Below are 12,127 nucleotides of genomic sequence, written 5' to 3'. Positions count from 1 at the left end.
ATTAAAGCCAAAATGAGGAACGTTCTTCAAAAATGCCAACAATTGGCCCAGCCAGGTAGCTCAGTTGGTTACAGTGTCATCCTCATATGCCACGGTGTGGGTTCGATCCCCAGTCAGGGCACATAAAAGAAACAACCAGTGAATGCATACAAAAGTGGAACCAATCAATGTTTCACTCTTTCTCTCCCTTTCTCTCTAAACTTAACCAATCAATAAAAATATATATCTAAAAGAAGAAAAAAAATGCTAACAAAACAAAGCTTGTCTGTATTCTTCAAAAACATCAATGTCACAAAGGACAGGAAGGACTAAGAAACTCTTCCAGCCCTAGCTGCTTTGGCTAAGTGGACAGTGTCGGCCTGCAAACTGAAAGGTCCCAAGTTCGATTCTGGTCAAGGCCACATGCCTGGGTTGTGGGCTTGATCCCCAGTGGGGGACTTGCAGGAGGCAGCCAATCCATGATTCTCTCTCATCATGGATGTTTCTATCTCCCTCTCCCTCTTCCTTCCTCTCTGAAATCAATAAAAATATATTTAAAAAAAACAAAAAACTCTTCCAGATTATAGAGATACTAGAGGCCCGGTGCATGTGCCCTCTTGTAATACAGGAGCCCTTGGGGGATGTCCGACTGACAGCTTAGGCCCGCTCCCCACAGACATCCTTAGCGCTGCTGCAGAGGCAGGAGTGGCTCCCGCCATCACCTCTGCACTCACCAGCCGTAAACCCAGCTTCTGGTGCACTGACCACCAGGGGGCAGCTCCTGCATTGAGTGTCTTCCCTCTGGTGGTCAGTGTGCGTCAGTGACTGGTCGTTCCACTGAACAGTCTATTTGCATATTAACCTTTTAGTATATAGGATGACAATTGAGTGGAAAAATGATCCTATGCTAAATGGACAAGTATTTTATAGAAGGCATTATTGGGATAATCAACACTGGAAATATATACAGTAGATTATCTATAATAATAAAAGCATAATATGCAAATCGACCAAACAGATGACCTTCCAGACGAAGCCAGGGCTGTGAGGGCCGAGGCGCGAAGGCCATCTCTTGCACAAATGTCATGCATCAGGCCTCTAGTATTATATAAAGTATTGCATCAATGTTAAAGTCCTTAAAATTTGGTAACTACATTATAGTCATTAAGGAGAATATCCTTGCTCTTAGGAAATGAAATACAAACTTAAGTATTAAGGGGTAGAGGAGCATGATGTATAACCTACATGATAAAACAAAGGTGGCAAAATGTTTAAACTAGTAATCTGCAAGTTAAAAATTATACATACAACCACTGTCCAAGGACCTACACATTATTAAGAATCTAAACAAGGGATATATTCTAAAGTTTTAAAAAAAGTTTTGAAATCATCCAGATATGAGGTGAAACAAAAGATAAGGCACAGCAAGACCAAACAGAAGACAGCTGTTGTATCATCCTCTCTCCTTGGGTTCCTGAAAATGCCATTACAAAACAATCCTCCTAATGGATTTGTGCTACACACTATAGTGGGCCAATGAGAATTTTCTAGGAAGTGAAAATGTTGCATGGCTTTTAATAGTAATGGTGGGTGCCCTTTCTGACCCCTTTTTTTAAAATATGTATTTTTTTTTATTTTAGAAAGAGGAAGGGAGAGAACAAGAAAGATAGAAACATAGATGAGAGAGAAAAATCAATTGGCTGCTTCCTGCATGCCTCCTACTGGGGATTGAGTCCACAACCCGGGCATGTGACCTGACCAGGAATCAAACCATGACCTCCTGGTTCATGGGCCAATGCTCAACCACCAAGCCACACCCACTGGGCTTCTGCCCATTAAAAAAATATATATATCAAAATATAGTTAACATACAATATTATATTGTTTCAGGTGTATAATAGTTATTCAATATTTATATACCTAATGAAGTGATCATGATAAACCACTTGACAGGTACAAAGCTATTACCCTATTATTGACTATTCTAGAGGCCTGGTGCACAACATTCATGCATTGGAGGGCGGGGGCATGGGGTCCCTCAGCCTGCCCTGGGCCCTTTAGCAGTCTGGAAGCACTCAGGGGATGTCCAACTGTGGCTTAGGCCCACTCCCGCCACCACTGCTGTGCTCACCAGCCATCAGCCTGGTCAGCCAGGCTTGTGGCTGAGTGGTGCTCACCCTGTGGGAGCACACTGACCACCAGGGAGCAGCTCCTGCATTGAACATCTGCCCCCTGGTGGTCAGTGTGCATCATAGTGACTAGTTGTTCCACCGTTCGGTCGATTTGCATATTACCCTTTTTTTATATAGGATTATTATATAGGATTCTCTATGCTGTACATTACATCCCCGTGACTTATTTATTTTATAACTGGAAATTTGTCTCTTATTCATCCATTTTAAAGGAATTAAGTACATTCTAATTCTGGGTACATGAATTAACATACTTGTTCTGTTTGAAGGTTTTCACTAACATTTAATTTCTTATCCATTTTAATGTAAGCAAGTGTTTTATCAACCCAAACAAGAATACTTATTTTGCATCTAACTTAAAAGAAGATATGCATTTCTATTAAGTAAAAGATTTTCTGAAACACACCTTTTAGTCCTAGCTGGTTAGGCTCAGTGGATAGAGTGTCGGCCTGCTAACTGAAAGGTCCTGGGTTCAGTTCTGGCCAAGGGCACATGCCTGGGTTGTGGGCTCAATCCCCAGTGGGGGTAGTGAAGGAGGCAGCTGATCGAATGCTTCTCTCTCATCGATGTTTCTAGCTCTCTATCCCTTTCCCTTCCTCTAAAAATCAATAAAAATATATTTTTTTAAAATAAAATAAATAAAAATAGCACCATGAGTCCCTGACCAGGTAGCTCAGTTAGAGAATCGTCCAGGTATGCCAAGGTTTCAGGTTTCAGGTTGGGTCCTAGTGTGGGTGCTTAGGGGAGGCAACTGATTGATGTTTCTCTCACATTGATGTTTCTCTCTCTCTCTCAAATCAATATAACTAAAACTAAAACATGTCCTCGGGTGAGGATTTTTAAAAATTACCTTTATAAAAAAGAATTCACCAATGATTGCATAAATAAGTGGTACAAATCAATGTTTTTCTCTCTCTTAAAGCAATAAAAAATATTTTTTAAATAGCACCATGAGAGGCTATAAACTTATTCCAGCAACATTCAAAATTTTTAAGACTATTTTAAAATTGCTTTGTGTCAAAACTGAACCAAAAATGGTGTTAACCATGTTGATCACCTGTTAATTATATTTAGCTATTAATAGAGGTGAAGAACACAAATTTTAGAGTCACAAAGACTTGCATACAAGTCCTAGATATACCAGAAACATCAATGGGAGAAAGACACATCAAACAAGCCCAGACCAAGGCCAGGGATCGAGCCTGCAACCAAGGTACATGCCCTTGACCGGAATCGAACCCGGGACCCTTGAGTCCTCAGGCCAATGCTCTATCCACTGAGCCAAACCAGCTAGGGCTCTAGCTATACTATTTAATAGTTAGTTCTATGATTGTGGCTAAGTAGCTTTACCTCCCTATGCTATGCTTCCATTCATGTAAAATGGGAGAATCCTAGCTAATAAAGAGGAATATGCTAATTGGCCCCACAGCTGAGGCCAAGTTCCCATAAGGAGCCTTAATGAGCAATCAGCAGGAACCTGAGGCTACGCACTCCCCCGCCCCGTGGGGCTTGACAGGGGACCTCAGGCCACGCTCATGACCCAGCAGGGCTTGACAGGGGACCTCAAGCCGTGCCCTCCCGCCTGGAGTACCAGGCCAGGGGACCTCAGGCCACGACCCCACCCAGCCCCAGCAGGGCTTGACAGAGGACCTCAGGCCACGCCCCCCCATCCTGGCACTGGGCCAGGGGTCCTGAGGCTACGCCCCCCTGCCTGGCAGGGCTTGACAAGGGTCTGGATCTAGCCCAATGGGGGGTGCCAGCTGGGTCTGGGTCTCACGCGATTTTGAGGTGCATGTGGGTGGGCGGGGACTTGACTCTGGGTCCCATGGTGAGCCCCAGGCTCTGACAGGAGGAAGGTTTTCATATACATTTTACTAATTTTCTTTCATCTCTGACACTTCTATTATAGAGAAAGGGAAAATAGCAATATTAAATTATTTTCTCTAATTAATCCCCTTTTAATGTGCACGAATTTCGTGCACCGGGTCACTAAAGTAGAAAACAAGGTGCACCACGTGACATCTGGCAAATAGGAGGTGATGCATAAATGACTGCACTCATCACCAAGAAGCTAGACTACCATACATGGAGGCCAGGACTATATATTGTTTAAGATTACATTTCTACAGCCTACCACATAGTAGCTAAATAATTGTTAAGCTCCTTATGGATTTTTTTTTTTTCCTTATGGATTTTTTTTTATCTGTCTCTATAACCCTAACACCTCGATTCACATATACAACAAAAGTTTAACAATGTTCTGAACAAAGGAAACAAACTTATTTCAGATAAGAACAAACCCTCAAGCCTTGCTGTGTAAAGAAGTCGGAATAACCAGCATCTGTAGCCAAGAGTCCCACAAACTGCATCGCAGGCCGCTGCCGTATAAACAGTTCCACGGCTCCATCGGTGATGCAACTGCCCCCCGAAATATCCAGTGACACAACATTAGGCAGAATATCCTTCTGCTGCAGCAAATGAAATGCTAGATCTGATTGGAGTTGCCTGTGATTGGAAATATCAAGGTGAAACAGGCATTTAAGTTCTTTAATGACTGCGAGAATCTGTGGTTTGGTCATGGTTAGACATTTCAGATAGTGCATTTTGAGAGATTTGAGTCGATCCTTACAGGTAAGGAGTGCAGAGATGTCAGTGACCAGAGTATTGGAGATATCCAAGCTTTCCAGTTTTGGTAACTGAGAAACATGAGCTAGGTCTTCACTATGAAAACAAACATTGTAAACACTTAAAACTCGAAGACCAGTGAGCTGACCAAATAATAGCAGTCTTGAATCTTGACGGATGCTTGTTGTTGAGTCCAATAGCAGACATTGGAGGTTTTGCTGGAGCCAGCTGTTTCTGCAGAGTCCATGAATGATGTCTGATATTGGGAGGTCAGGGTCCACTGCAGTAGCATCCAGTTGGATGAGTTTGTGATGGCAGAAAGCTTTTATGAATGCAGCTGTAGAGATATTAGCTTTTTTAATATTGACCAGCTTCAGTTTCATTTGGTTGCCTCGGAAAATGCTCGCTGTTCTATCAGTCAGCTTGCCTGCAAAAGAACCAGAACCATTTTGTAATAATAACTAAATCTCAGGCCTTTTCCAGGAGGCATTATGGCCAATGAACTATGACAGATGCTAATCACAACAAAAAATGACCACGTATTCTGGGCCAAACATTGTTCTAAACCCTTTACTCAGATTATATAATTTACTCTTTGCAACAATACTATAAAAACTATTAGTATTACCATCTTATAACTAAGCAAACTAAAGCTTAAAGAATTTAAATAACTTGCTCAAGGCCCAAATAGGTGGAAGAATCAAGAATCAAAGCCAGTTGGACTCCAGAGCCCAGTTTTATCCATAACAACCTTGTCCACAGAAAAAAAGAACAAAACAAAATAGCAAGTATAAAATATATGCTATGCAAATAACATTATTAATAATTATTTTAAACCAAATTAGTGGATAGCCTTTAGCAAGTCACTTACATCTCGGGGCCTCATTTTCCTCATCTATAAAATAAGTGGGTTGTACTACATTTCATTTAGAAAAGATTTACTAAGCATCTTCTTTGTGTGAGATCCCATGTTAAATAATGGACACACAAGGTAATTAGAAATCTATTTTAAGGAATTCAGTCAAGGAATGCACAAAAAATACATAAATTATTGTAATAGTGTATATATGCCATAGTGATTCATACCAAATATTTATAACCAAGATGATATTCACTTTGGGTAAATTTTTTAAATAACCTAAAGGTTTTAGAGGAAGGGAGAAAGAGAAACATCGATTTATACATTCATTGGCTGATGCTCGTATGTGCCCTGGCCAGGGATTGAACCCATTACCTTGCATATCAGGACGATGCTCTAAACAACTGAGCTACCTGGTCAGGGCTTATTTTGGGGTAAAGTTTGAAGACTAAATATCACGTTGCCAGGGGTAAGGTGAAAGCTGGAAGAACATGTCAAAGTAGACATGGAGGCATAGACGAGCAGATTATCCGGAATGACCCGAAAGTAAATCAACACTACTGGAACACCGTGTCCAAGGGATGTCATTGCTGGAAATGAGAGTCGAGAGAAGGTAAAAGGTAGATGGGGCCTATACACAAAGCTAGAATATTCAGACTTTAGGAACAACTCAAAAATTTTAAGCAGAAAAATGGTCATAATTCTATTTTTAGAAAGACCAATTATGTGACAGTGTAACGGAATTAGGATGGTGTTTGATGAGAATGAGATGAACAAGAGATTATTAATAACTTTGATCATGAGAGAGGAAAAATTAAACTAGGCAGAACATGGTGAGTGAATGGACTGGGAGAAAGGACTGAGGAAAAGGCAGGTGAGCGGGTTCCCAGGTTCCTGTGTGAGGTGGGCTGTGCTACCAAGATAGGAGGAAGGAAGTTCCTATACTTGAGGCTTTGAGGAGCAACTCAGTCCTTTTACTCACACGGTTATTCAACAAACAGCGTGCTCACTGTATGCAAAGCCCTATGCCAGATGCAAGAACGGTGAACAGGACAGACTTGGCTCCAGGAGGAAGTAACCACTGATGTGGTGAAAATAGCAAGACGCCTAGCATTAGAAGTGGCACCTGAAGGTGTGACTGAACTGCTGCAATCTCATGATATAACTTTAATGGGTGAGGAGTTGCTTCTTATGGATGAGCAAAGAAAGTGCTTTTCTCGAGATGGAATCTACTTCTGGTGAAGATGCTATGAAGAATAGCGAAATGAAAACAAAGGACTTAGTATATAAACTTAGTTGATAAGCAGTGGCAGGATTGACTCCAATTTTGAAATAAGTTCTATTTTGGGTAAAATACTACCAAACAAAATCACAGGCTATACAGAAATTGTTCTTGAAAGGAAGAGTCAATCAATGCAACAAATTTCACTATTGTTTTACTTTAAGAAACTGCAACAGCGACCCAACCCTTAGCAAACACCAACCAGATCAGTCAGCAACCATCAACATGGAGGCAAGACCCTCCACAAGCAAAGATGATGGCATTTTTTAGCAATAAAGTATTTTTAATTAAGGTGTACAATTGTTTTTCTTTAGATATAATACTATTGCACACTTAATATACTACATTATAGTGTAAACATAACTTTAGTATGCACTGGGAAACCAAAATATTGGTGTGACTGGCTTTACTGAGATATCCACTTCATGATGATGGTCTGGAACAGAACCTGCAATATCTCCAAGGTATGCATGTATTACACAGCCATAAAAATGAATGAAGTAATGACCGATGCTACAACATTGATAAACCTTGACAATATTAAGCCGCGTGAAAGAAGCCAGATGCAAAAGGCCACCTATTCCATGATTCCATTTATATTAAATGCACAGAATAGGCAAATCCATGGAGGTAGAAAGATTAGTGGCGGTTTATGGTTGGAGGAATGGGTTTAAAAGGTTTTTCAGCCCTAACCGGTTTGGCTCAGTGGATAGTGTCGGCCTGCGGACTCAAGGGTCCCAGGTTCGATTCCGGTTAAGGGCATATACCTTGGTTGTGGGCACAACCCCAATGGGGGGCGTGCAGGAGGTAGCTGATGGATGTTTCTAACTCTCTCTCCCTCTCCCTTCCTCTCTGTAAAAAAAAAAAAAAAAAAAAAAAAAATCAATAAAATATATTTTTTTAAAAATAAAATACAAGGGTTAGGGGAGGCTGGGGGAAGGTCAATGGGGGAAGAAAAGGAGATATATGTACTACTACATGTAATACTTTAAACAATAAAAATAAATAAATAAAATAAAAGGTTTTTGAAGTAATGACAAGGTTCTAAAATTGTAATGATGGCTGCACAAATCTGTGAATACACTAAAAAAATCACTGAACTGTAAACATGAATTACATCTAAATAATTCACTAAAATTTTTTTTCATTAAGGAAAAATTGTAACATGGCAAATTAAACATAGCCCTTTGAACACCCCACTATAATGGGAGGTAAAGGGAAATTATTTAAAGGCTCATACTCACAATCAACAGAATGAGACAAGACTATAGCAACTGCATTTCAGCAGCTACAGAGCGGATAGCAGAGCGGTAACTTGACTGAGTTCTCCACTATCTTCACTCAGCTAAGCCAATAGTAGGGAGCAAACCTAGAAAAACAAGACAATTTCCACCAAGGGATCCCAGAGATACTCAGACTCGGCCTCCACACAAATAAAATGGGAATAATCTATTTCCTACCAGATTATTGTGGAACAAAATAGGAATTGCATGTGAAAGGGCTTCCCAGCTTGTAAAGAGTGCTGTAATACATGACAAAGGGACCTTATCATTACCTTGCCAAGTCATCACCCCCAGGAATCGGTCAGCTAATTCCTGAGGGAATCGCCAATGCTCAGGAAGGCACAGTGTTCCATCAGATCTTTCAGAACACAGTTTCTCCAGGTTAGTAACCAGGACATTCAGGCAGATGTTGACCAAAGAGTAGGGAGATGCCTCCTCCTAGCAAACAAACCCCCAAACAAATTTTGTTAGAATACATATACAAAAACTCAACATAAAAGTAGTCTGCCCTACATCAAACTACTTGATGAGTATATCTAAAAGTGCACTCTCCTTACTCTAATAATAATTTATAAGTAATGAAACTATCTTATTCCAATTGTTACCTGAATAGAAGATTTCATCTGTGTAGCTTCTGTTATATCTTGAAAAATAAGCTACCTCACTCTGGCCAGTTGCTTAATTGGTTAGAGCATTGTCCCAGTATCCCAAGGTTGTGGGTTTAATCCCCGATCAGGGCACATACTAGTACAAGAATTAACCAATGAATGCATAAATAAGTCAAATAATAAATTGATGTTTCTTTCTCTCTCTCACACACACACCTTTCCTCTCTCTCTAAAGTCAATTTTTTAAAAAACTCAGCTAACTAAGAATAGAAGAAAACTTCTTTGACAAAGAGCATCTATGGAAAAACCTACAGCAAGTATCATGCTTAAAGGTGAAAAGATCTAGAACAATACAAAGATGTCTACCCTCACCACTTCTCTAACACTCTACAAAAGGACCTAGAAAATGGATATAAAAAGCACAGACTGAAAGGGAATAAGTAAAGCTATCTTTATTTATGGATGACACAATTTTAAGAAAATCCTAAGAAATCTTACAAAAACACAACGAGAGAAAGTGACTTTAGTAAGGTTGTAGTATATAAGATCAATATAAAAAGTTTATAAAACTTTTTAAGGTTTTTTTATTGATATTAGAAAGAAAGGAAGGGGGAGAGATAGAAACACTGATGAGAGAGAAACATCAGCTGCCTCCTGCAGGTCCCCTGCTGAGGATCCAGCCCATAACCTGGGCATGTGCCCTGACAGGAAATTGAACCTGTAGTGCAAGGGATGAATGATGCTCAACCAACTGAGCCATACCGGCCAGGGCTAAAGTTTTATAAACTTAAAAATATATATATTTACAGTAGTATCAAAACCAGAGGTAGAATTAATAAAATATGTAATGAAAAGACCTTTACACCAAAACTAGAAAACACTGTTAAATAAATTTAAAGGTGACATAAATACATGGAGAAATATATATATCAGGTGAAAATGTATGCATGCATTGTGTAAATTTTAAAATTAAATATAAAATCTTACAAAGAAAACGAGCATACATGGAACCTGATGGAGAAAATGGATTGCTCTCTTTTCTAAAGAAATCCTTGTGTTTCTATTCCAACCGGCAACAACAGGAAATGTGCTTGTGACACGGTGCCAGGACTTCCTTTGCAGGGCACAAAGCCCTCCCACAAGGCACTAAGTAGGTAAAGTACATCAATCAAAACATTTTCTTCAGGTCCTAGCTGGTTTGGCTCAGTGGGTAGAGCATCAGCCTGCAGACTGAAGGGTCCAGGGTTCTATTCCGGTCAAGGGCACATGTCTGGGTTGCCCGATCCCCAGTAGGGGGCGTGCAGGAGTCAGCTGATCAATGATTCTCTTTCACATTGATGTTTCTAACTCTTCCTCTCCCTTCCTCTCTGAAGTCAATAAAAATATATATTTTAGCCGAAACCGGTTTGGCTCAGTGGATAGAGCATCGGCCTGCGGACTGAAGGGTCCCAGGTTCGATTCCGGTCAAGGGCATGTACCTTGGTTGCAGGCACATCCCAAGTAGGGGGTGTGCAAGAGGCAGCTGATCGATGTTTCTCTCTCATCGATGTTTCTAACTATCCCTCTCTCTCTTCCTCTCTGTAAAAAATCAATAAAATATATTTAAATATATATATATATATATATATATATATATATAATTTCCTTCAGCCCAGCCGGGGTTGAGCATTGACCTATGAACCAAGGGATCGCACAGTTCAACTGGTTCACGGTTGGATTCCCAGTCAGGGCACATGCCCAAGTTGCGGGCTCCATCCCCTTTGTGGGGCATGCAGGCATCAGCCAATCAATGATTCTCTCTCATCACTGATGTTTATAATTCTCTCCCTTTCCCTTCCTCTCTTAAATCAATAAAACTATTTTTTTAAATATATTTCCTTCTTTCTGTACTAATTTTGGGTTGCGCCTACGCTCGGAGTTCTCAGAGGGTGGTCCCTGGGGTGTCTGTTGTGGAATCCGGGGTCTGATAGAACACCTGATATCAAGTTCAAAGGCGAATCAACTTTCAGGATTCTCAACTCCCCTACACACCAGTAACACGGAGACTATAATGCTTACCGCCCCCCACACCCTCCCAAAGAAAGCATAATCGGATTTACTTTAGAAATGCGATACAACTGACACACCAGCAGGCGCCAAATAATCTGGGTTTGCAGTTTGCTCAGAGTTCGTGTAAAAGGCCCTCCAGGTTTATAAAACACGTGGAAGCCGGGCTCAGGAAGGTCAAGGCTCGGGTAGCAGGGACCGCGGGGTCACAGCCTCCGGGGAGCACGGCTTCCACGACGCACGCGGGGAAACCGTCGAGGTTTGGGGCGTCTGGGTTCATGAGACAATAAGCACCGCCGTGCACACCGGGCCAGGCCCAGTGCTGCGCCCAGCACTCACGTCTAGGCTTACACAACCCGGTCCAACAGCTGCAACCGCAAGGTGAGTCAGAGGCCCGAGGGGGGACCCGCCCAAGGTCACGCGGGGGTGGGGCTGGCTCTCCCGGCAACTCGGCTCAGCTGCGCAAGGTCGCCGCGCTCCGCCCGGGCTGGGAGCGGCGGACCGACCTGCGGATCGACCACTCCCTTCCCCCTGCGCTTCCCCAGCGACGGCGGGCGTCGGGCAGGAGCGCCGCCCCTTGAGCCCTGACCCCTGCGTGCGCCAAACGAACCACCAGATGCCTCCGCACGGCCCCCGACGACTCGCCGCGCTCTCCGGAGCCGCACCCGCACCGCGCCCCGCCGAGGTTCCTGGCCGCGCTCACCTGCACCACGCAGTAGCCCAGGGCATCCTTCCGCGCGTCCGGAGGGACGATGGTCCGGGGCGAGAGGTCCGGGTGCAAGAAGTGAACCATGGCAACCCCCGCCGGCGGGGCGTGAAGAGAGAGCGGGCGTCGAGCTGGGGCCAGAATCCCGCAAGAAGTGGAGCCGACTGCCCCGGAGGCTGCAGGTCCGGGCAGCAGAGCTTTTGAAACGCCCGGCGCGGCGGCGCGCACGCGCACGCGGCCACTGAGCCTCCCCCGCGCCCGCCGCAGGCCCGCCCCCAGCGGGGTCCTCCCCACCCCGCCCCGCCGACCACTGCTCCACCCTATCGGGGCCCAACCGTCCCCCCTCCTCCACCCCTTCGCCCGGGAGACCTACGGCTGCCCCCGAGCTCCCGCAACCTACTCGGCCCTGGGAGACCAACGTCCCTCGTCCCACCCTCAGGACTGACACCGCTGCTGTCCTCCCGCAGAGGCGTGCGGGCCAGCTGATAGAGTTGGGAAATGGAATATGTCATTTTATTTAACTCTTGAAAACATATTTTTTGAAGAC

General features: G+C 43.2%; 1 protein-coding gene across 1 annotated transcript in view; it reads right to left on the bottom strand.

Moving 5' to 3' along the window:
• The window catches only part of ZYG11A (zyg-11 family member A, cell cycle regulator), a 33,888-nt gene extending 22,010 nt beyond the window's left edge, over positions 1-11,878 (bottom strand). Inside the window, exons 1-3 of the mRNA XM_079776481.1 lie at positions 11,578-11,878; positions 8,493-8,658; positions 4,472-5,223 (exon numbers count right to left, since the gene is read on the bottom strand). Coding sequence (XP_079632607.1) covers positions 4,472-5,223; positions 8,493-8,658; positions 11,578-11,667 — 1,008 coding nt within the window. The 5' untranslated portion in view covers positions 11,668-11,878. The remainder of the gene's footprint in view (positions 1-4,471; positions 5,224-8,492; positions 8,659-11,577) is intronic.
• Between the last annotated feature and the right edge of the window lie 249 nt (positions 11,879-12,127).

Source organism: Cnephaeus nilssonii (genome assembly GCF_951640355.1).
Source record: "Cnephaeus nilssonii genome assembly, chromosome: 7".
NCBI lineage: Eukaryota > Metazoa > Chordata > Mammalia > Chiroptera > Vespertilionidae > Cnephaeus > Cnephaeus nilssonii.
This window is presented reverse-complemented; position numbering and strand designations above follow the sequence as displayed.